The sequence below is a fragment of the Rhyacophila brunnea genome, unplaced genomic scaffold, assembly GCF_057557595.1.
Source record: "Rhyacophila brunnea isolate RB1 unplaced genomic scaffold, BYU_Rbru_1.0 scaffold_23, whole genome shotgun sequence".
NCBI classification, from domain to species: Eukaryota; Metazoa; Arthropoda; class Insecta; order Trichoptera; family Rhyacophilidae; genus Rhyacophila; species Rhyacophila brunnea.
The window spans coordinates 2,193,068-2,219,630 of NW_028232893.1; the positions used below are offsets into that span (position 1 = coordinate 2,193,068).

The 26,563-nt window shown below is 36.3% G+C and overlaps 1 protein-coding gene across 2 annotated transcripts in view; it reads left to right on the plus strand.

Moving 5' to 3' along the window:
• Positions 1-26,563, plus strand: part of wkd (TBC1 domain family member whacked) — a 422,625-nt gene that overhangs the window by 1,188 nt on the left and 394,874 nt on the right. The window contains exons 2-3 of one of the 2 annotated variants that reach the window (XR_015071148.1): positions 422-641; positions 17,889-18,203. Coding sequence is in view for 1 of the 2 variants with exons in the window: in XM_085950234.1 (XP_085806360.1) it covers positions 478-641; positions 17,889-18,203 (479 nt within the window). In the remaining variant the exon portion in view is untranslated. Of the gene's footprint in view, positions 1-60; positions 642-17,888; positions 18,204-26,563 lie in introns of both variants that reach the window. The other variant, XM_085950234.1, reaches the window with a different exon arrangement.

Below are 26,563 nucleotides of genomic sequence, written 5' to 3' on the forward strand. Positions count from 1 at the left end.
ACTCTTAGCGCCTGATTCTGATTGGGCCACGTTTGATTGACAGCTCAAAAAAGCTTAAAGAAATACTCCTGAATGTGATACCGAGTAGAAACTTTCAATCGATAGCTAAAAAGTGGTCTTAAATCATGTTTTTAGGATGCCTTAATAGTTCCTTTATACATTAAGGGCACCGCGTAATGAAGAAGTTTGTAAACTACTGGTTTAGTTTACATTTATCAGTCGTATTAGATATCATGACATAGTAGTTGTACCTACTATCAAAGATAGAAGATTCAAAATCTTTGACTACAATTAATAGATTTAAGTAATATCGTTCTGTCACAATCCGACTCAAACTGTTAAATTTTTGTCTCATCTCAGATTGTTGGCGAGTTTTTTGTCTCATTAAAAGATCTAATGGTGGATTGTGGCACTTCCACAGGCGGTGATGAGTTTTAAAGTGATGGTGTTGTACGTTTGACGACGCAACTCGCAAGAATGTCATCGCAGAAGAGCAACACAGCGGACAAGAGCGACAGAACGGACAGGACGGACAACACGTCCGTCTGTTCATCCGTCAGCACTCTCCACGATGGGTCAGTCATCTCTACGGTGCCCGACAGGCACGGATTCCTTGGCGGAACGCAATACAGCCCGGAACCGTAAGAAATCTTTCAATAAATTATTTTCATTAAGAGGAAACTTGAGTGAAACAAAAATTACCAGGTTTTTTAGACCCACTATCTAATAACCAAAAAAAATATCTGGCTTGTGTTGTTTTTACTAGCGTTTTTTGATGCCTCCATCAGCTTTAAATGTGTTGAAAAAATGCTAGATATTTAGTTTATGCATTTTCATGCGCATCAAATTTTTTACTATCAGATACTTAACGCAGTGAGGTCGGTACCTATTTTAGTGAGAAATGAAACAGGATGAAACAATTTCATGCATTATTTAATGTTTTTGTATATTACTCCGAAGCTCCGCGTATATGAAATAATAATTTAACAATTATTCCTCTAAAAGGTAAAAAGAAGCTCTTGTCTTCAAACAAGAAACAAAACTTGACACAATATAGGTTGTTGTTGTCAACACTGCTCAGGAGCAGTACTTAGACATGTAACTGCTGTTTATGAAGATGCATTTTATCCCTTCTATTTGACTATATCCCATGAACATGACGTATACGTACATGGGGTATTAATTAGAATATTTTTATGTGTAATTATAATACTATTTCTTCGTGGAATTTTTCATTTTCCCTGTGGAACCCATTCGGGAAGCGGGCTTGGAAGTATCTTTGGCGAAGCCCAAATGAATCGAGCCATTCATTTCTTACAAATAAGTCTGTTAGAATAACATCAACTCTGTCGTGGCTCATTGTGTAAGCTGGGAATTAACCGAATTGGTAATTATTTTTTTATCGATGCTCAGAATGTTATACCAATGTCAAATAAATTTATTTTAACTTTTATTGAGTTAAATCCCACGGTTGGAACGGTTGTTGGAACGCTTGATTAACAATCGTACAAGAGATTAATTTAAAAAAAAAACTTATCAGCGTATATGGAAGGCAAAACCACTCAACTAATGAGTATCCGCCCACAATTATATACTGATGATTGTATGAATTTAGTAGATAAGCGTTAAATTCATTTTATCTAAACCAAGGGATGTATGTGTGAAAGGTTTAAACATATTATAAGACTTCTTACTAAATAACTATTTAGCATTTTACCATATTTACACGTGCATGGATTTACTGTTGACAGTAAGTATTATAGCGGCCATAACAAGAAATTGTATGGGTAACAGTGGCGAAGGGTGGAGGCAGGCTGTTAAGATCCGCCATAAATAGTGCACACCAAACTTTGTCAATCGTATGTATTTGTTTTCATTGATCTAAGACTACAATTTACAGACGGTGTTGGTTAGTTTTTAAAATTCAATTAAACCCTGCGAAACCAAGTCCATAGTCAAAAAATACTCATCATCTATAAAATATTTAAAATTGTGCATTAAATCATACATAACATTCGATATTATATAGATAGAATAATATTTTTTATCTATAGTTTGGAACCGACTATAATATAGTGTAATATGCAATCTTAATCCAACGAAAACAAATAAGCATGAATGAAAAAGTGCGTACTATTTTGTCGTATCGCCCAAAATATACCAAAACTAGTATGGTTTGGTTAGGCAGGTTTTAATTGATTTTTAAAAACCAACCAATACCGTCTATAAATTGTAGTATTAATTAAATAAAAACAAATACATATGACTAACAAAATATTTATGGCGGATCTTAACAGCCTACATCCACCCTTCACTGCTGATGGGTATATACGTATTATCCTATAGTTGCAAGCTTTCATGCATGCATCAAAAAAGTTTGGAAGCTTCTTAATTTTCATGCGACAGTATGGATTTTTTCGATCTGCGCCTGCGCAGTAGAACGATAGTAGCGAACCTGCCGGCAAAAAACCAACTATACTCATTTTGAGGTTAACCGATTTTCACTACCTGTCAATTAGTACCGTAAAATAACAACATCGCGTCTTGCTTACTCTTGAAGAATGAGATTGGCGAGACAGTCAGCACTTTTACGTATTAACAGTTATTGTCACGATAGTTTAAAATACGCACTATTGCCGTGTATGGGCGATATTTATCTTGAAAATCATTTTTTGATTATGAGCATTTAACTTTGGTGATTATTTGAGTGGACTGTATTGATTTGATCGTTTGGGAGGTAGACTGGGGGACCCCGGGCACTCACATTATGTTGTTACGTCCCTCACTCTGAACTCACAAGAGTCACACACGCACACACTACTTTATATCAGGTTGTAATACATTTCACTCATTTAATTGGTTGCATCTGATGGCTTTAGATGAAAACCCCTTAATTATCTTGGAAACCGGAACTCTTGTTTCCTAATATAGAGAACTCCAAACCAGAACCCTTTAAAAATGATTGTGTTCGGGAGGTTCGATTGTTGTTTTATTTTTGGTCATCAATCACTTGTGCTGGAGACAGTTATTCCAAGAAATTGTGATTTATATTATGTTATTTATAGTTTTTTTTACTAATGTGGAGGAACATCTACAAAGGTCGTACGCTTCTTCACCTGGTAAATTTTGAACATAATATAGTAAGTAGACGATTACTTTTTGAGTTATGGAATTTAAATATGTGGTACTGTGATGGCAAACGGTTATAACCGCAGTTTTCTCAGTTTTTAACGGCCCACGTGATCGTCGTAGGTCAAAATTGAGTTTTTATTGTATTTTCAAACCATGATCCTGGACACTCCTTAAACGTTGTAGATAATCTATTTATATAATTTTGAAGCCTTATTATCCTTTATAGTTATTTTAAACATTTGATGACTGCATAAAGTATTTTTGTTACATGAAATAGTATTCTTTTAAACCTCTCGCTCTAATGTTTTAGAATATAGTCATATTTCGGTACATAACTGTGCAGTGGTGTTAAGATTTTTTACGTTTATTAATTTTTAAACGCATTTATGAAACCATTAGTATAATTTATTACGAGATAATTTTTGTAAAATATTCACGCACGTTCAAACACGCGCGTTAACATAATTTTACTCCCCACTTTAATTATAGTTTGTCAATTTATGGCTACGGCCGTATGTTGTAGCTTAACCACTAGGGAATGACAAAGAAATGGCGTATTTCAAAAAAACACTACCTTATTCTTAGGTCAATAATTATAATAAAGCAATCATTATTCATAAGATGTTTATCACACTTGAATGGTCAAAGACATAGCTTATAATAAGTATCTTTAGAATCATCTTCAAATGTGTTAATCTTGCCGATTTTTTGAATAATCAAATGCCTAATTCTTGTCAAATTTGGGATCACAGAGATTATCAATATAATTTTTATCGTGAATATTTTACAAAAATTATCTCGTAATAAATTATACTAATGGTTTTATAAATGCGTTTAAAAATTAATAAACGTAAAAAATCTTAACACCACTGCACAGTTATGTACCGAAATATGACTATATTCTAAAACATTAGAGCGAGAGGTTTAAAAGAATACTATTTCATGTAACAAAAATACTTTATGCAGTCATCAAATGTTTAAAATAACTATAAAGGATAATAAGGCTTAAAAATTATATAAATAGATTATCTACAACGTTTAAGGAGTGTCCAGGATCATGGTTTGAAAATACAATAAAAACTCAATTTTGACCTTCGACGAGCATGTCCCCCCTTAAGTTTTCTTCCATAATAATGTTCCAAATTATACATTCTTTGATGTGGCAAAATATTAGAGCTGCAACTTTATTGTTCACAAAGTAACGTTAAAAGATGGTAAGATGGTTAAGTGGCAAAAAGATGTTTCTTCTTATTGTGCCATCCCTCAGCGGAGGTCGGCCACCATCAAGGGGATCTTAGATTTGTCGTCTGCTCCCCTGAACAGTTCAGTGGAGCTGCACTCGTTCCAATCACGGAGGTTCTTAAGCCACGAAATGCAGCACCGTCCTCTGCTACGCTTACCATTGATCTTTCCTTGAATGACAAGTTGAGGAATGCTGTACTTTTTTCCTCTCATAATGTGGCCAAGATACTGTAGTTTCCTGGTTTTGATACTACGCAGAACTTCTCGGTCCTTCCCCATTCGATTGAGAACTTCAACATTTGTCACCCGGTCAGTCCAAGGAATTTTGAGGATGCGTCTATACAGCCACATCTCGAAAGCTTCAAGTCTCCGTGACATCTCTTGGTTTAGCCTCCATACTTCCATAGAAAAGAATTGAGAGAACATAACAACGTACCATACGCAGTCTCAGACCTAGGTTAAGGTCTCCATTGCTAAGGAGCCGTCTCATTTTGAGAAAGGCATTCCTTGCAATCTCAATTCTAGTTTTTATTTCTCATTGGCCCATGTACCTAAAAGATATATCTGCTTAAAATAGATAGATAAATAAAAGATAAATAAAACTTCAATCTTTTTAAAAGAAATGATTTGAGGTTTGTGTTGGGACGCTAATTCCGCTTATTTTGATATTTAATACTTCAAAATATCTTATAAACTAACTCTTGTCAGACTGATTTCAAAACTTTGTTTTTGCTCTTCTGTAAACAGCAGTAATTATAACCGTTTGCTATTATAGTACCGATATAATTACATACAACTAATGAATCCAATCCCGAGCCAAAATTCTGATCCCGGGATTTTGGGATTACAATTTGACAATCCCGGGATTGGCATTTTTTTCCATTGTTAATATAAAATTTTTATATTTACAAATAACATTGATAAAATCGGTCAAAAATAAATCTAGTATAATTTATACTATTTAAGACATTTATTGTTAATATTGTATACGTTCAATCTTGGAAATACACAAGTTTAATGGAGTAAATAATATTGTAATATAAATAATAATGTGAATTTAATATTAGATTGCTGTTTCTGATAGTAAAGACATAATGAATGGATTCTTCTTCTTTTGCCATATCCGCCCCTTAACTGGAGCATATGGACACCACGTGGTGCCTCCAAGAATCCCTGTCGCTCGCCAGTCTTCTTGCTTCGTTCCAGGTCAAACCAGCATCCCGTAGCTCCGCCGTATACACTCTGTAGATTGTATTTAGCGGCCTTCCAGGACGCCGGAATCCGGTCGGCTTGAAGAACAGGCAAGCCAGGTTGAAGTTCTCTTCTGGCATTCGCAGCACGTGGCCGAGCCAGGTCCAACGTCGCCTCTTCACTTTCAGCGTGATGAGAGGCTGCTTGGTGTATTCTCTTATCTCCTCGTTGCTCCTAAAGTCATACCCACCGCACACCCAGTATTCGTCGCAAACATCTGTTTTCGAAGCTCAGTATACGGTTGCTCTGAGCCTTCGTAAGGTGCCATGATTCGCTACCGTAAAGCAGCACCGTCAGAATGCAAGCGTCGAATAGGCGGCATTTGGTTTTGACCGAGTACAATCGTGAGTCCCAGACATTCCGCATCGAGTTGAATGTTGCTCCAGCCATTCCCATTCGGATAGTGAGCTCTTTCTGCAAAATGCCATCTCCCGTAATGTGTACCCCCAGGTACTTGAAGCTGTCGACGCTCTCGATGTTTTGTCCGTCGCTAATCAGAGGGAAATCTGGATCAGGACAGGTGCTATTACACAAGACATTGGTTTTCTACGCGTTGATTTTCAAACCAACGCGAGAGGAGTTGTTATGCAACCTGTCGATTGTCTCTTGAATGCCCTCGATTGAGTTGTCGAATAGGACAGCGTCATCGGCGTATTCTAGGTCGCAAAGCTTCACCGTGGGGGTAACAGGTATGCCTCGGTCGGGTGGTATTGACTTCCGTAGTATGAAGTCAAAGAGAATGATGAAGAGAAACGGTGCAAGGACACAACCCTGTCTGACTCCGGTCGTGACCCCGAACCATTCCGTGACAGTGTCTCCAATTCTGACACAGCATTCGCTACTCTCGTGCAGGCTTTTGATGATGGCAATGATCTTGGGAGGGATCCCGTATGCTCCCAGTATCGTCCAGAGGGAGGGGCGGTGCGGACTGTCGAAAGCCTTCTCATAATCCACAAATTGGAATCCATCGGACTGTTCAGCTCATGGCTCTGCTGGAGAAGACATCAAAGGTTGTGGATTTGGTCTGCACACGCTCGACCAGGTAGAAACCCGGCTTGGTTTTTCCTGAGGACGTGCATTATTGGGTCCCTTATTCTCATCAAGAAGATGTTTGCCAAAATCTTTCCCGGAACACTGAGTAGCGTAATGCCTCGGTAATTGTCGCAGCTTAGAGGGTCACCTTTTTTGTGAAGTGTGATGATTTCACCGTTCACCCAGTCCCTTGGACAGCGCTCTTCTTCCCACACCTTTGTCATCAAATGAAACATAGGGTGCAGGATTGCGCTCAGGCTGTACTTGAGGAATTCAGGATGAATCCCGTCTCCCCCCGGTGCCTTTCCGTTCTTGAGCCTTTTCACAGCCGATTTTATCTCGGTGTGCGTGGGTGGGCAATCGGAAATGTCGGTTGCTCGGGGAATGTCCAAAAGTAAAGCTTCCGCAGATATGTCAAAGCGATCCAAAGGGGGTGGGCGGTTCAGCACTCCGCAGAAATGATTCTTCCAAATCTTTTTGACACATTCTGCGTCAGACTCTATTGCTCCACTGGGACCACGAATGGCTCCGGGAGTCGGTGGTCGCCTGCCGCAGACTTCACGGGTGATTCGGAAGAGTTTCCTGGTGTCATTTCTGCTTGCTGCCTCCTCTGCGGCTTCAATTTGCCGGTTCATAAAATTGCGCTTGTCCAACCGCACGGATCGTTTGACTACCCTGTCTTGGGTTTGGTAGTCAGTCCGGCGGTCCTCGGTTCGGTCGGGGTCTGTCTCCTCGTCTCTCAGGGCTTTCAGCCTGGCTCATTTTCCAATTTCAGCCCACGTTTTGTCAGACATCCACTTTGGCTGCTCACTCCTGGTACCAAGGACGGTACGGGCGGACGACACAATCGCACTCTTTATGAGGCTCCAGTCCGCCTCAATGAGGTCGGATTCAGATGTGTGCCGCTCGTAGATACAATCTACACTATCTCGTACAGCAGTTTCGAAGTCGATCCGAATTCTGCGGCGTCGGAGCTTCTCAATGTCAATTTGTTCGCGTTTTGGAGACCTCGCCTGGCGACTGAGTTTTACTCGGATGTTTCCAATGAGTAACTCATGATCGCTATGGATATCGGCGCCTCTGTAAGTACGCACGTCGAGAAGTTCCTTTCGGTGCTTCAAGCTGTACAAGAAGTGGTCAATCTGCGTCCTAGTGCTTCCATCAGGAGACGTCCACGTATATTTGTGAATATCTTTGTGGGGAAAAACAGTGCCTCCGATGGCGAGCTCGTTCAGAGTGGCAAACTCTACGAGCCTCTCACCATTATCGTTGGGGTCACCGAGGCCGTGTCGTCCCATCACCGTAGGGTCTGCTCCTACTCTCGCATTATAATCCCCCATTACAATCACGCGGTCTCTTCGGGGGATGGCGGAGACTGCCGCGTGGAGAGAATCGTAGAAGGCATCCTTTATCTGCGCGTCGGCATCCTCAGTGGGGGCGTAGCACTGAAAGACGGTCAAGGAGCTATCTGGCGTCTTGAAGGAAGCACGTATCAGTCTCTCCGAGATTGGTTCCTATTTCACGAGGCAACGGGCCGCTCTCTTTGACATCAATACTGCCACTCCCTGGCGATGATATTGCTCCTGACCTGAGTAGAAAATAGAGTAACCCTCAATCAACTCTCTCCCGGCTCCTTTCCAGCGCACTTCGCTCAACCCTAGGATGTCCATACCGCAGGTGTGCATGATACGTGTGGCGTGCAGGTCCTTTCCGGGGGTACGCAGGGTGCGAACATTATATGTCCCAATGCGCATACTCGAGTTGCTAGAGAGGATTACTCTACCTGTTTCATTGCCCATTTCCATGCAAGGTCGTCGTTTTACAGAGCCGGTTGTCGTCCGAGGCTGCTGTGTAGGTGTTGTGTGAATGAATGGGTCAGCGAGATTTAAAATAATAAAGCAAGTAATCATGGTGTACTTATGGCCTTTCCGCTTCATAAATCTATCTAATTAGTCAGCCAATTATGAAACTGCCGTAAAACGTATGATATCATAGTGGAATTACTTTGTTAAAAGTGTGAAGCATTGTTTTTTTCCAATCTTTCTCATTTTTAATAATTTATGTGAAAAAATAAAATGAATCGGCAACCTACACATGGGTATAAATCAATCTTCATTCGAACTCAGTTTATTTCTAATGTAGTTATTTTTTATTAAAAGTATTTTTTTCTATTATATTTTCGTTTTTATTTTATTTTCCATAAAAATTGATAAAAAAATCAATCCCAAAATCCCGGGATTATGTTTATCAATCCCGGGATTCATAGGTATCGAAAATAGCTCGGGATCCCGGGATTGGAATCCCTACATACAACTATGTAGGTAGGTCTAAGTTAGTAAGTATATTGGATTTTTATAGAACCAGGGTTTGAGTTTTCTTTTGATGGAACCGAGCCCGATTCGATTATTCACAGAAACCGAGAACACGGACCCTTTAAAATTTATTTAGGCTCTCAGAGCTCTGATATAAATAATCTTATCTTCATGAAGTATCTTTCTGGATCATATAAGAATGTCCATACCACGTGAATCATAAATTATTGTAAAAATTCTTGGAAATCATCACAAAATACTGAGTACATGACATGGTGTAGTATTGCGGTACTTAGGGATTTTGTAAAATTTGGAATAGATTAGATTAGATGTATGCAGACATTATTGGTGATGTTATTCATTTGGCAAGTACAAGTGTGTTGTGGTCGGTTTACTTATCATCCACTTACTGTGACGTAGATTCGTGGTGGTATTATTTACTGGCAGTCATACATTAGGAGGTCGTTGATTCATTTACTCACTCGTATGGCGGCGGGGTTTAGATGATAGAAACCAAATCGTATTAGTTAAAACAGTTTACTGAGCTAATAGCATAGTTTCAATACATGCCAAGGCCTGTGGATGAAGAGAACTCCCTTAAAATAGTGGTGTATGTTTAAGAGCTGCGCTGAATAGTCCGTTGGCCTGCTGCTTTGCGGATTATGAGAAGGCTTTCGACAGTCCGCACCTCCCTTTACTCTGGAGGATACTGGGAGCATACGGAATCCCTTCCAAGATCATTTGCATAATCAAATGACTTCACGAGAATAGCGAGTGTTGTGTCAGGATTGATGAAACTGTCACGGAATGGTACGGGGTCACGACCGGAGTCAGACAGGGCTGTGTCCTTGCTCCGTTTCTCTTCATGATCCTCTTTTTGACTTTATAATACGGAAGTCAATACCACCTGACCGAGGCATACCTGTTACCCCCACGGTGAAGCTATGCGGTGTGGAATACGCCGATGACGCTGTCCTATTCGACAACTCAATCGAGGTCATTCAAGAGACACACTCCACCGCTACAATAATCCAATATTATTATTATCATGCTAAGCATATTTACAGAATGTTCGTTGTGTTAAGTACTGCCTACTTATGCTACCTACTGAACTATTATATACATAGCAAAATGTCTTATATCAAAATAAATATGAAATTAAAATAATGTTTTCTATTATGTAGTGTCTAAACTTCAGAGTAATAATATAAAGAGAGTGGGTATTGTTTCGCAAAATGAAGTCATGTTTCTTGCGTATAACGCACAGTTCAACCTCAATTTTATTATTAATAACTTAACTATGGAACATTATACCATCATGTCCCTTCTCAGTACGGCTACCAAATTAAAACGGTAACCGGACAAAACAGAACAGTCAGGGGAAAAATGAAACATTTAATTTTTGTGGAATCTATTTAGGTTAGGTTATGTTAGGTCATTATTTCAATGTACCTAGTCACCCAATCATTTTGAACAAATTATATTGATTAAGATGAGATATCCTAAGCTTGTCGGCAAAGTCCCGTTTATTTGAGGCTTTCTAGCGATTAGGAATGCAGAAATTAGGTATATAATTTGATTTATTATGGCGTATTGAAAATCTGTGCTATTAAAAATCTATCAACATACTTAATAGAGATAGGACAATTTCATCCTTCATTTCATTTTCAAAGGTCATAGTTATATTTATCGTTGTTCTGTTTTGTCATGGAACCGACTACTAAATGATTATTTTACACCGGGAGAAGCCCGCCTGTAACAAGGGTGTATCAAATGACTAGTCATCCAAATCAATATTTATTGGTGACGTGTTCAAAATATATTTAATTCAGCTGTAGAAATTCTATTTTACTCTCACGCATATTGTGCAGATATAAGCGTGCCGAATGCTTTCTCACTCGTACTTATGGTTCGTTTTTATTCAGGCCTTGGTCTAAACTCTTTCTAATCTCTATCCACGGAATAGATAATAAATAGAATACCAATAGGCAATATACCAATACAGTACATTTTGACGCAGGGTTTTGAATGTGTGAGTGTCCTACAAAAATGAACCACGCATTATAGACGTGCAACAGTATGTGTAATACACCAATATTAAATGAGCGTCAATGCATAAACCGAGAGCAGTTGTCTGCTTCTCCTTAACCGTTAGGTATTTCAGTTCCCATTATTTCCCTGTCTCTATCTCTACTATACAAATAAATTTTGAATCTAAAAAAATGATAAACACAGATGCCATTGTCATAGATGTGGACATTTTCTTTGTTTATTGCATCAGTGCCGACTACCTAATAGTTCCCTCCAAAACAATTCGCCCCGCACCACATTCGGTTTTAATCGAGCGTATCACGAGGCCCTACAGTTGGTCGTGAAGCATCACTAGTTGTTTTCGCCTGGGAATGTGTCAGGAGCAGATGCCCATGACTGAGGTCCCCACACACTCAAGTGTGCTTTGACTGAGTTTACAGAGACTTTCAAATAAAAGTGCCCATGGGAGAGATGAGCATGGAGAATTAACAAAAATAAATGATTCTAATGAATTTACATATATATAAAAACAAAGCTAAAACAATACCGACATACTAAACTGTATGAAGAGATATTCACGTCCGCAATAAGACGTTGCAAATTTTTTAAAGGCATTATAGTTGGCCTTTGTGGCGACGAGTTTTGACAGCCTGATGAGCCCAACAGCTGGTGGTACCAACTTGAGCATATCTCTTCCCTTTCGGAGCACATTCTCGGACATTCCCAGACGATGTGGTTTGCATCCTGTTTCTCCGCCATCAGCGTTTACTGTCTATTCCTTTCATTGTGTGTTAAGCATATTATGTGTGCTTTTTATTTGCACATTTTACGCAGGCAAAGTCGCCGGTGATCACTAGCCAGTGGCGAGGGATGGAGGTAGGCTGTGGAGATCCGACAAAAATATTACATACTAAACTTTGTCAATCATACTTATTTGTTTTCATTGAACTAAGAATACAAATTAGAGATGGTGTTGATGAATTTTTGAATTTCAATTAACCGGATGGCTGCCAATGACATCTTAAGATGCGAACTTTTCCGTGAACAGAACGCCGCTCGTACAAAAATGACGTTTCTAGACGTCCCGCTTTAAAATCAATTAATTTAAACATACGAACACACAACGACGTATATTGGGAATGTCATCACATACTCACAATTGAAACAGAATTCATTTTTACCACTTAAAACGTAAATTGATTTTATTTTTTTATTTTTGCAATAAAATTCGCGGCGTGCAAGGTACCTACATAGTTAATATTTTTGTTGTTATTTTACCATGTCCGATCTTAATAATATGATGATATTATGGGCCTGCACAGAGTAAAGGTTTGTATTACTTAGTAGATTTTTTGTTTTACGAGAAATGGATGTTAGCCACTTGCTCAACCTACTAGGTCCATACTCTGACTACAAACACAAATTGAGAAACAATATGTGTATTTGCCATACCCAGAATTCAAACCTGGGACTCACGACATTATAAGCCTACGCCCATCGTGGGCAATCCATAATAGAGAAGAAATCGTCACTGTTCAGGCAAAAGTCACCAACCCTAAAAACATAGTTTTGAGATATCGCAATTTGAAAGTTTGAAAATGCAGGAAAAATCAGATTTTAATGTTTTTAAGGTTTTATCTACATTAAATTATTTTCTCATGTCTTCTTAATAATTTCTTTAAGGTACTTTTACTTTTTGATGCTAATTAAAACATCTGGAAGGTTTTAAAGGAGGCAAGGTAGCTCAAATTATGGTTTGGTGACTTTTGCTTGTTAATAATCTGAACAATGTTAGCCAAAAGAAGCATCAGTAAAACTCACCATCCATAGTATAGTGACTTTTGCTTGTATATTTATAACGAAGGATTTTTTTTATAGAGTCAATAATTAATGTCTATTCACCCATAATGACTTTTGCTTGTTAAGATTTTATCGAACGTCATTTAGTGAAAAACAAATAATTCGGATTTAAGCAAAATTTTACTAACTAATGTACCGAGGTGAGTTTTGCATCTTAAAGAACATAATTTTACGCTTCGGGTGACATACTCAACTCAAAACTGCCATTTTCAGGGTTGGTGACTTTTGCCTGAACGGTGACGAAATATTCTTCTATAAGATATATATAATTATATACTTAAGTATTATGGTTTGGTTAGGCAGGGTTTAATTGAAATTTTAAAACTAACCATCACCATTTGTAATCTCTAATTCTTTTTAACCATATCCGATCCTTATGGGCCTCCACAGGGTAGAGGAATAGTTTTTTATTTTTACGAGAAATGGATATTAGCCACTTGCTCGACCTAAAAGGTCCGATCACCTGTGTGAGTATACAAGTATGTCGTAACAAATTTTAGCACGCACTTTTTATGTCAGATCTCCACAGCCTACCTCCACCCTTCGCCACTGTCGCTAGCTATCGATATAAGCAGTGACATACCTGGTTACATGTAAATTGTACGTAAAACATTTCACCGTGAGCTTTCTATCGGAAAGAGATGACTGTATACTATACGGTCTCCAATTTTATTAGATTCAATATGAACATTACAAATTCAATTTTCATAGCTGGTTTCGGCAAAACTCATGAATTCAAGAATGAAAACCTAACCTAACCTAACAAATAATTCAGTAAGTATATCGGCTATTTTCAACAATTGTTCCTGTAAATTGTAAACCGTCAAGAACCGTGTTTTATTTAGACATGAATTTTATGTCAGTACTATACGACCCAAAGAGGTTGTAAGGTCTTTAATATACGGCCATATATTTCCAATACAACATTTCACGGTGAAGCGTAATACGGCGAACTGCATACGTACAAGATTCCGGATACAGACATACTTAGATATGATAGGTTTTTATTCATTTCTTTCACTAACTTATTAGCTTTCGTAATATGAGTACACGATTTGTGGAAAAGCCTTGCATCTGCAAGCAAAGGCATTATTGCCAGTAGTAAATATATTATCTATGGTCATTCTGTATAAAAGACACTGCATTGTTATTGGTAATTAGCCGATAAATACCCAAATCATTAAAGTATGTTTCAAAAATAAGCTGATTAAAGTCTCATTTGGGATTCCCCATTGTTATTTTGACTAGAGAATCACCTGTTGGCAAAGTTGTGAATCCAGTTAATTACATAGTGACAATGTTATAAAGGTTGGCTACATCTAATTACCACTTAGTTTCATTTTATCTTCAGTTCAAAGAGTATTAAATTATACCTAAGTATAGTACGTTCATAGAAAGATGTTTTTTAAAAGAGACCACACTGAATAGTAGGTACCCATTATATTTATAGACCGCATGATATACCCAATATATTATAGTACCTACTCTCTCAGTAATCCGCCACCCCAACAACCAGACAAGTGTCCAATTAGTGAAAGTGGCGGATTATAGTGCATACATACAAAATATGGAAAAATTAACACAATCACTGCTAACCTTTTAATTACCACATTTAAATAACACGTTAATTATATCTAATGGCCAACGACTCCAAACGCGCCAGTTGCAGTCTTTTAGAAATTTGTACTACCAAATTACGGTTTTATTTATAATCAAAATCAAGTATTTACTAAATTATACATATTTATAAATTAAGTTCATTAACTAAATATTAAACAGTAAATCACTTGACACAACCAGTTGTTCAGTGAGGCAGATATTCTTGAACGGCTTAGGATTCCTGGCTTTCTCTATGATCAAAAGCTTCATTTTGTGTGTCTTGGTTGCATTGGAGCACGGCATAGTTATTGTGATGGGGTCCTTGGGACTTTCGTCCCTGGTACATTACTTTCTTCGCGATGAACGTACGTTTCACGAAGAAGTTTCCAAAATAAACCCGTCTCATCTATATTGTATACTTGTACGCGGCGGACTACTGAATTTGACAATCGAAAACCGGCGAATTATAGAGCTTGATTTTGTGCTTTCAACTAGTAAAAATAATGGCGGATTATAGTAGTTGTCGGATAATTGAGCGGCGGATTACTGAGAGTGTACTGTACTTACAACTGCCAATCAATTTGTTAATTGAACTGACGTATGTCATTTTGTTTGTTTGGTTATAACTTAAAAATCTTTCTTCCCAGTGATATAACACTATGTGTGTCTAGACCTTCTCCAAAGCCGTTTTCCTTAAGTTTAAGATGCCCAAGATATCTAAATCGAAGTGGATACTGTCCCTCCATTTTGTATGAGATCGAACAGATGTCCGTTTTTTTTTCAGCCGCCTGAATGTCAGTTTCTCTGTCTGTGTACATTTACATGGTCGTGCCACAAGCCGCATTTAGACCAAGCGATCGAATGTTTGTTCTTCTCCCAATCCAGCGAAATTCTCTTTACGTAAATGCTTTTTGTTGAGCGAGCATAAGAATTTCGCTGGAGTGGGGGAAGAACAAACATTCGATCGCTTGGTTTAAATGCCGCTTAAGGTGACCCAGTTTGATGGACTGCATGGAGGATGCATTTCAAGTTTCAGTTTGATGACCTGAAACTTGTCACCGAAGGAACATTTGTTGCACAATTATCCTTCTCTTAATTAAAATTTCGAGGTTTCTCTCATCGTTAATGAAGGAATTAAAATGTTCTGCTGTGCATCATGTTTGTAATACACCCGATCCTCTTTTTTCACGGGGGATACGTTCCAAAGACTACCGTGCAAAACAAAACCGTATAAAAAAAGATATGGTGCCCATACAAAAATGGTAGATAGGTTCCATTACTTAAAATCAACTCAAAATACGAAATTTTTGAACTCAAAAATAAATCGAATTTATTTATTATTTATACATTAAAATAATATGTATACATAAAAATACATAGTTTTCGATTTAAATTCAATTTAGCATAGAGAAATATATTCATTCAGTCTCGTTACTTGACTATAAACGTGCCCGTTTACTGCTGTTTTTCTCTGGCGAAAAATCACTCTCATCGCTGGAAATATTTAATGACACTGAAGCCGAAGCACGCGACGCGCGTCTCTCGTATAGAACCCGAAGTGACTGACTAGTGGCGCCATGTATGTATGTCTGGGCGGCATCCGGTGACACTATATGTATGCACCAGTGGCGTGCGGTCCAATGCAATACAATTTTTTGATAAATATGTACATACATACGTATTTTCATTCTTATTAGTTTTTTTAAACCGTGTTAAAGCAAAAAAATTAATGTAAATAAAAGATAATTAAAAATAATCGGTACTTTTTTTAAACCGCGCAAAAAAAAAGCCGTGCAAAAAGAGGATCGGGTGTAATTTAATTGTATTAACAAACAGAAAATGATGACAATATTACTGCCCTTCCAAGGAACAAGGCAGTAACTCGAAAAATTTGTGAAATTGAGTTGTGAATGCCATCCGTTTAATTTAATTTTGTAAACTATACTTACCTATTCTGTTCACTTTAAAATCAGTAAAATACCGTTAAAAACCTTAGTGAAAAAATGGACATCTGCTAAAATGATACACATTTCTTAGCAAAAAGGCAATCATTGCACCTATTTATTGCAGTTACTACTTGTTTAATATTACTTTGTTTGTATTTGAACATTCCAAGTACTAATAAAAAATATCACCAAATAATAATATCAAAATAACATATTATGTCATTTATCTCGAAAGTGTGTGAGAGTTAGTTACTGCCTTCTTCTTTAAAACAGCAGTATAGCTGTATAATAATTTCTCTATATCATTTCACAAGCAGCAATATGTCGTATCCCACCAAATTAGTTAAAATGACATTTTTGTCAATTCGAGCGAGGAGTTTTAATATACACATCCGTGTAAAATTTCAGAAAGTTTTGATGTTTTCATATATGACAATTTTCTATATAAGACCAAAAAAATAATTGCGATAAGTCATATACCTTCCAAGTGAGATATAGAACATTTTGCATGTTAGATTTTTACTTGATCTGCGTCGAATGCTACAAAAATGCACAGAAGAAACCATATCCGGCTTCATCATACATTGAATTATATACAGTTTTTTGTGGTGACATGTAAATTGTAAGTACAATGTATGTAAAACATTTCACCGTAGCACAGTTCGCCATGAGCTTTCTTATCAGAAAGAGATGACCATATCGTCGGTGTTTTGTAAAAAGGGCGAATTAACCAAAATGCTATTTTACAGGAGGAGGATTTTTAACTTTTTACATTTATTTGTTTATTACCTGTGGATGATTATAAATATCTAACAAGTTTTTAATAAAGCTTAGAAAGAATACTGTCTTTATAATAGGTATTATTATATAATATTTTAAAAGGCCTAATCTGTCACATTCGCTTTTTATTTCGTAATTTTAATTAATTTAATTTTAGTCGATTATCGTTTTTAAGTACTTTCCTGTGGAGATACAAATTTGCCGTTTTTACACAACAAAGCTAGTGGGGTACGTATTGTATTTTCATTAAAATCTCGATTTCGCCAAAATGGTTGTTTCGCCCTTTTTACAAAACACCGACAATATACTATACGGTCTCCAATTTTATTAGATTCAATATAAACATTAATTCGATTTTCATAGCTGGTTTGGCAAAATTCAAGAATGAAAACCTAACCTGCTTGCTGCTGGTTTCCTGTGAACTGTGTTTTATTTAGACATGAATTTTATATCAGTACTATACGACCCAAAGAGGTTGGACGGTCTTTAATATACGGCCATATATTTCTGATACATACAACATTTCACATACAAGTTTCCGAACACAGTTTTTTGTACCTCCTGTAAAATTTGTGAATTGTAGGTTTGTCAAACAATATATTTCTGCTTTGAAGCTTAAACGCATTTTTGCTACACTTAAAAACACCCACAAAGTTGAAATTAAAAAAAAATATTTAATTTAACATGTTTGTCCTTGTTCCAGCAAGCAAACAGTGTCGCCGACCACAATCCTGCGCCGCGAGCAGAAATGGATCCGCATGCTTGGCAACTGGGAGTCATTCATGAGCAAGAACTACCGCAAGGTGCGGGAACGGTGCCGCAAGGGCATCCCGGCGTCGGTGCGACCGCGGGCGTGGCTGTACCTGTGCGGGGGACAGCTGCTCATGCAGAAGCACCCCAAGCTCTATGAGCAGTTGCTGGTGGCGCCTGCAGACCCCAAGTGCCTCGAGGACATCAAGAAGGATCTGCACCGACAGTTTCCTTATCATGAGATGTTCGTCAGCGAAGAAGGACCAGGGTGAGTTGATATCTAAAAACAAATATCAATAAGTTTGAACTATGTACTACTTATTTCAATGGAAGAATATGAAATTTTTGTATTCAGCACAACAGAAAACTGAGATAGTGTAGAGGAACGGGTCCCTTAAATCGTAATAATGCTCGAGATGCATGGAACATTACAAATCGCTATACACCAGTGGCGAAGCGTGGAGGTAGGCTGTTAAGATTCGCCATAAATAGTGCACATTAAACTTTGTTAGTCATACATATTTGTTTTTATTGAACTAAAACTACAATTTACAGATGGTATCGGTTAGTTTTTAAAAATCAATTAAACCCTATGAAAACCAAGCGATAATAGATAATACAGTCGAACTTGGTTATTACTGACTGAATTTGCTCGTTATAAGCATTACTCGTTATACAAAAGAAGTTGTTTATTGTAATGAAGTGCTGAGTCGCCGGCGCTGGTAGGTACCTACTGACTTCACAAAGCTTGGATCTTTTACATGCAATTTCCACTATATCGGATTTTATTGCTTAGGGTCGAAAATGCTGTTTTTAAACGATCGACACATTAACAGTTTTGCTCGGTATACCCCAGAAGTAGCTCGTTATAAAAGTGTTTAAATGTATGGAGAAAATCATAAACTAAAATGTCAACGAATGTTTCCTCATTACATCCGAGATCTCGCTATTTCCGTGATCGTAATATCTGAGTTCGACTGTGGTTAAAAAATACTCTCCTACGAGGGTGGGTCAATAAGTCCTTAGAAAAGCCGACAGGTGGCGCGAATTGTACTGTAAGCGGTTTGTTTTCATGCAGCGGCACTACCGATTCAGTATGCTGCGAAGTTTCAATCAGATCGGTCGGGTTGTTGTGTGTTTCTCGTACATTTAAAAAAAAAATTTGCTTGTAGAAAATGGAAAAATGGAAAATGGAGAAAATTGAGTTTAGAGCTGTTATTAAACATTTTAATATAAAAGGGTTAACAGCAAAGGAAATAAAAAATGAGTTGGATTTAGTTCACGGCATATCTGCTCCTTCACTTGCAACTATTTATAACTGGTTAAATGAATTTAAACGTGGTCGTACATCAACAAAGGATGAACCACGCTCAGGACGTCCTGTAGAGGTGACTACACCAGAAATGATCAATAAAATCCACGATATGGTGTTAAGTGACCGAAGATTAAAATTGAGTGAGATAATTGAGGTTACAGGGATCTCAAAAGGTAGCGTCTTTTTTATTTTACATGACAAATTGGGCATGAAAAATATTTCTGCAAGATGGGTGCCGCGTTTGCTCACAGTCGACAATAAACGCAATAGGGTGGTGGCCTCTAAAGCCCTGTTGTCGCTCATGCAACGCAATCCGGATGAATTTTTTCGTCGCTTTGTGACTGTAGATGAAACATGGATACACCACTATACTCCCGAGACGAAAGAACAGTCAAAGCAGTGGATTGCGAAGGCAAACCATGTCCAAAGAAGGCGAAAACCGTAAAATCAGCTGGTAAGGTTATGGCTACTGTATTTTGGGATGCACGTGAAATTATTTTCGTTGACTATTTGGAAAAAGGAAAAACAATAACAGGGGATTATTATGCATCTTTATTGGACCAGCTAAAAAACAAAATTGAAGAAAAACGGCCTCATTTAAACAGGAAAAAAATCTTCTTTCATCAGGACAATGCCCGTGTTCACACATGTTTACGATCAATGGCTAAAATTGAAGAATTGAAGTTCGAATTGGTCGACCACCCACCGTATTCGCCAGATTTAGCCCCCAGTGAGGCTCTGGTATTGAGGTATTGAGCTCCAAGGAGATTATGTTGAGAAATAAAAAAAAAATACAAAAATAAAAACTGTTTTAATGCTTTTTTCTAAGGAATTATTGACCCACCCTCGTATCTATAAAATATATAGCCAACCCTGCTATAGTGTAAAAAGTTCAAATATTTGTTGAAAGGTTACGTAACGCAAATATAAATACTATTTTACACTTCCAATTTCCTACAACTAGTCACTATGACATAAAGAAAATGACACCGACAAATTAATATGACGTCATCTGAATCCTTTAAAACTTAGGAAGTGTGTTCTCTTCTTATTGAATTTCTCTAATGATGTTGTCAGATGCTACGTTAATTAAAAATGCTTTTACTTCTTTGATACGTGAATGTATTTATAAATTATACGTACAGTGTTTCTTAAACCACGGGAGAACTAAAAATTTAAGTATCACATATTGGCGAGGAGTGGAAGAAGCCTGTTAAAATTCGACATAAATAGTACACACCAAATTTTGTCAGTCATACTTATAGTGTTGGTTAGTTTTTAAAATTCAATTTAACCATGCCTGAACCTAACCATATTAGTTTAGATATTCTATGGGCGATCCGACAAAAATAGTGCACACTTTTTCAGTCATATGTACTTATTTGTTTTCGTTGAATTAAGAATACATATTACAGATGGTGGTGGTTAATTAATTAAATTCATTAAGCTCTGCGTAAACAAAACCATAAGCGATAAAAAATATTCTTCTATCTATAAAATATCTAAAATCATGTATGATTTAATGGCATAATTTGACTTGAATTTAATGTTTTTTTACTATGATCTATTATGGCTTGGATTTGGCAGGGTTTATTGAATTTTAAAAACTCACAAACACTATTCTACACCCTGTAGTCTTAGACCGGAATGCACAATCTAAGATTTCGATCCTAAGGATAAGTCGCCGAAAAGCATGACTTAACTATAGACAATCCTGAGTATAGAGTTAAGGAATCCTTAACCATAGACTACTTTTGTTATGAACACGCCCCCTTCTGTATTACCATTTACCACTGACAGCTGCTGTCAAAATAAATTCGCATGTCTATAAAACAGTCCATACACTCAAATTCATTTAACAATGTATCTCAATATGGATATTGATAGTGTTAATTCGTTTGGCATGTACTTACAGAATATTATTTTATTTTTATACGCCAGCCCGCAGAAATACAAAATGCCAGATGAAGAATGACACTTGACGCTAGTGTTAAATATTAATATGTATTTATAGTTATTGCATTTATAAAATGCAGTTGTCATATTTTTGTCATTGTTTAACAATTAAATAATTTACCTAAACTATAGGAAAGAGAATTTTTAAATATGGTATTATTTTCAATAGAAACGATCTTAACTAAGGACAATGTTTCTGCATAGTGTTTTCTGCTAAGGAAATTTTAGTTATGACAAATGTTTCTGCATTCCGCTCTTAGTTCAATGAAAACAATTAATACGTTGACTGACAAAGTTTAGTGTACACTATATATGTCGAATCTTAAAAGCCCACCTCCACCCTTTGCCACTCGTATCATGTTTTTGAATAATTGAATTGCTGAGCATTATTGAGTATGCAATGTCATGGGTCCCGAGTTAGAATCCCAAGTCTGGCAATTTCACTGATATAATAGGTTGAAGAAATGGCTAACATTCGTTTCTCATAAATAACATAAATCTGTTAATATAACCTCCAGTCCGTGATGGTCCATTATCATCTCTGGATCAAGCATGGTAAAGAAAAATGCAATGTTGCCATTTTATTTTAGTCCCTGTCATTCTTATTTTCATCTATGCATCATTAATTAGATTCGCATAACGTTAAAATTTTATGAATATTTTATGCCTTTATGATTTGAATGAGAATATTTTTTTTTATTTCATAGATTTCTCTTCATATGAAATTTTCCGGGGCATAGATGTCTGCGATTTTCTCCACTGTTATCAGTTTAATATATTTTTCATTTGAGAAACGCTGGCTTTGTATAGTGAATGCATGTATGTGCTCAATTAATATTATCTTCTGATATGATCTAGGTCAGTGAATCTACATAATTTATCTCGGGCAAAATATATCTATTATTCATATTGTTTGCATACTTTAGTACACTATCTTTGGCTTATTTATTATTGACAAGGTGGAAAGCCCATCCAAGGTCGTGTGAAAACAATCCAGAAATTTGGGTCCCTGACTATCTGTTCAGTTATAACTTAAAAACTCGACCAATTTTAATAAAATTTGCACAGCTTTTAGCTACATCATTCATACCAATTCATCTCGATTCTCGGTATTACAAAAGAAACTGCTCGAAAATAACGTACTTGGAACAATATTCAATTCAATTTATTTTTTAATTTATTGTGGACATTACAAATTATAAGTTTAAGACATTCACAACATGACGCTTAGAAACAAAGAAATATTATTAAAACAGTATTACATAAAAAAAGAGATAGATCAGAATTAAGTTATTAAGGGCGGACGTGCTCAGCGTTGGTCAAAATGGAGGTTTTATTGTACATTCAAAGCATGATCCTGGACATTCCTTAAATGTTGTAGATAATCTTTTTATATATTTTTAAAGCCTTATTATCCTTTATATTTATTTTAAACATTTCATGACTGCATAAAGTATTTTTATTACATAAATAGTATTCTTTTAAACCTCTCGCTCTAATGTTTTAGAATATATGCAATAAAAGCTCCATTTTGACCTACGCTGAGCATGTCCCCCCTTAAACAGTAGAAATGTGTAAATACAAAAAATATAAATTAGATAGGTACTAGGAAGTACACCGGATGTGTTAAGCAGACCCTATTTTAAGAATTTATAAAACAACATCCACCTATACTTATCCTCACGTAGGTGGAATATATCAATACCTGAAGCAATTTCGTTGAACATAGTTATCGCCCTCCCAATTGGCATTATCAGTGGCAGGTTGGTTCTGCACCTTGGGAGAATAAACAACTGATGCTCCCTATTTCTAAGATAGTTATCAGGGACACACAGGACAACACTACCCAGAATGGCAGAGTTCTCATTTATATCTCGTATAAGTCGAAAAAAATACATAGCTAAATAAATATTTCTTCTAAATTGTCGACTGTAGTATGTAAGCATAGAGAAAGTCAGTTGGATAAAGCTACGGATAGTATCCATACAACCTCAAGTAAAGGAGTCTCAAGAATTTCTTCTGAACCCTCTCTACCATAAGGCTATACCGTTTTTATTTCTTCAATGTTTAGATTTTATATTTTGTTTGACATGGTTTCTGAACTAAACTAAATAAAAAAGAACAAATATTAACCTTCTACTCACAGATATATCTCTATCTTTTAAACGAATCATATTTTGTTATTATTGCTATGCAAAAGAACATCTTGATACCATGCATTATTTCACGTGTCATTGCAACATTAAATTTAATATCCTTAATTGATTGGATTTCCATATAATATAATACTTGTGTTAGTTTTACCTAAATGTAATTAGAACGGGCATGCAATAGGTAATATGGTATTTATGTGGACATCATAATTTTTTATTAGCCTCAATATAGTAGTTAATGTTCCTAATTAGTTAATTGAACAGATCTTACTCTAGGGAAATTAAGTATACCAAGCATGATATGAACATAATAATTCTCTACGGTCCAAAAGCATACAGTATATGGTCATTGCACTGTTGTCACTGGTGCTTTTAATAAAACCAGTGATGGTGAAAATGCCATTTAATGTTGGACAGACGTAAGTGATTACAACAACCGAAAAGAATAACAATGCGCACTTAGACACAGTGATCAATGTGTTATACTATACCTGCAGGATATAGTAAAGTTGAGTTAACGCAAATGTCGTATTCGGATGGTCACAGCAGTAAGAGCCATTAAGCCAGTGGTTTCCAAACTTCCTAATACTACGCCTCCCTTTTAAAAAATCTAATCTTGGCGCCTCCCCCCCTTTATTTCATTAATAATAGACACCTTTTTAAATAGTCAACAATGTACTAATACAAAAATGAAAAAAAAATATATAAAAATAAATTTTACACCTAGGTATTTATATTATATTCATTTTTAAATTAATTTGTTATTCATGCGATTAATGTGCTTGCTTATTAGCACAATCAATTTCAATAGTAGTCAATCCAAATTCATCAGCATTCATTGACAAAATGGATTCTATCATGGGCCCCACATCCTGAAGCGGGCCCACCTACCTATCACTGAGGTTAAGGGCAGTGTGGTGCTCTAATGTAGTTTCCTAAATTATACACGGGAGTTATCATTTAAGTATATCAATCATCATAGGTATCACATCAAATTGCAACGCACAACCACAAATTAAAAATATTTAATAGTCCTCAAATAAAGCAGCGCCGCAGGTGACTTTTTTTTCACTATTATTAAAACAATGTGAAAAGTGCATTGGCAAATTAACCAAGAACTCAGTAAATAGATTTTTGTTTGCTCAATATATCTCGTGCAGAAATCATTTAAAAGTGGAAACATGGCAAAAAATTTTTTTTTGTAATCTTGATTTCCAAAGCTCCAATTTCTTTATGAATGCCTCCACTTTGTCTTTTTAAATCAGTGAATGGATTAGTGGTCCTTACATTGATTTATTCACTCAATTTTTTTTTAAATTTCGACCAAATGGAAAAGTTTAACAACAAAATTATCGTTCCTAAACAAATTTGTCTCAAATTTCAACAATATCTATGATTAATTGACCCTTTTATTTCATTTTCTCACGAGATAGCCAGTGCACTTCACAATGGTATAGAAGTGAGGTATTATAAAATTAGTCTCCATATTTTCAGACAGGTTTGCAAACAACCTTTAATAGGACTGTTTATTATGTAGTTTATAACTAGTGGCCGTTTTATAAACAATGCATTTGCAAACTGCAAACCTGTGGTTACATTAATTTTGTTAAACTTTTCACGCCTCCCTTTGCCACACTCCGCGCCTCCCATTTTGGAAATCGCTGCATTAAGCTGTAATTATGTATTTAAATCTTACATAACTTTGGATATTTTATAGATAGAATAATATTTTTATCTATTATAGTTTGGTTTAGGCAGGGGTTAATGAATTTAAAAAAATTAACCAACAATATGTGTAATATGTATTCTTAATTCAATGAAAACAAATAAGTATGAATGAAAAAGTGTGCACGAATATACCAAGACTATTATGGTTTGGTTTAAGCAGGGCTTAATTGATTTTTAAAAACCAACCAACACCATCTGTAAATTGTAGTCTTAGTTCAATAACAACAAATACTTATGAGTAACAAAGTATAATGTGCATTATTTATGACAAATCTTAACACCCTACCTCCAGCCTTCGCTACTGGCGTGCGGTGACTTTTCAATATAGGGATGCTGTTGAAAAACACATACATATCCATAATAAATACAATTAAATAACAAGCGGCTTAAGTGTCAGCTTATAGTGTCGTGGGTCTCAGGTTCGAATCCTGGGTCTGGCAAATACACGTATTGTTTTTCAATTTGATGTTAAAAGCAAATATGATGTTAATATAAACCTTCACTCTGCGGCACTCAAAAAAAAAAACACTTTTTACTAGATTTTGTGGCATCATTAGCAATTGTATAGTACTTAACAATTATTTCTAGGCATACTCTGTATATTTACAGCATCTATGAACCGCACGCCACTGGTATTTATTTATCTTTTGGCAACGTTCCCCGGTGATACTTGAAACTTTTTAGTTGTGAGTTTTTTGAAATTCTTTTCTATCTGTAACATGTGCATAGTGTTATTAATGATATGGGCCATCTGTTTTATTTCCAATGTACGTAAGAAAGTATTGCCAATCTGAAATTCGATGATAATCGAGGTCCAAACATTTTATAATTGTATTTTTAAATTCTAATAAATCATTTTGTAATAATTATATACACCCGATCCTGTTTTTGCACGGGGGATACGTTCCAAAGACTACCGTGCAAAACAAAACCGTGTAAAAAAAGATAAGGTGCCCATACAAAAATGGTAGATAGGTTCCATTACTTAAAATCAACTCAAAATACGAAATTCTTGAACTCAAAAATAAATTGAGTGGTAGTACATAGATTCGATTTAAATTAGATTTAACATAGAGAAATATATTCATTCAGTTGCTACTTGACAATAAACCTGCCCGTTTACTGCTGTTTTTCACTGGCGAAAAATCACTCATCGCTGGAAATATTTAATGACACTGACGCCGAAGCATGCGGCGCGTCTCTCGTATCGAACACAAAGTGACTGACTAGTGGCGCTATGTATGTAGGCACGTATGTATGTCTGGGCGGCATCTGGTGGCAACATATGTATGCACCAGTGGCGTGCGGTCCATTGCAATGTAATTTTTTGATAAATATGTACATACATACGTATTTTTATTCTTTTTAGTTTTTTTAAACATTGTTAAAGCAAAAAAATCAGTGTAAATAAAAAATAATCGATACTTTTTTTAAACCGTGCAAAAAGAGGATCGGGTGTACATATGATGATACTTG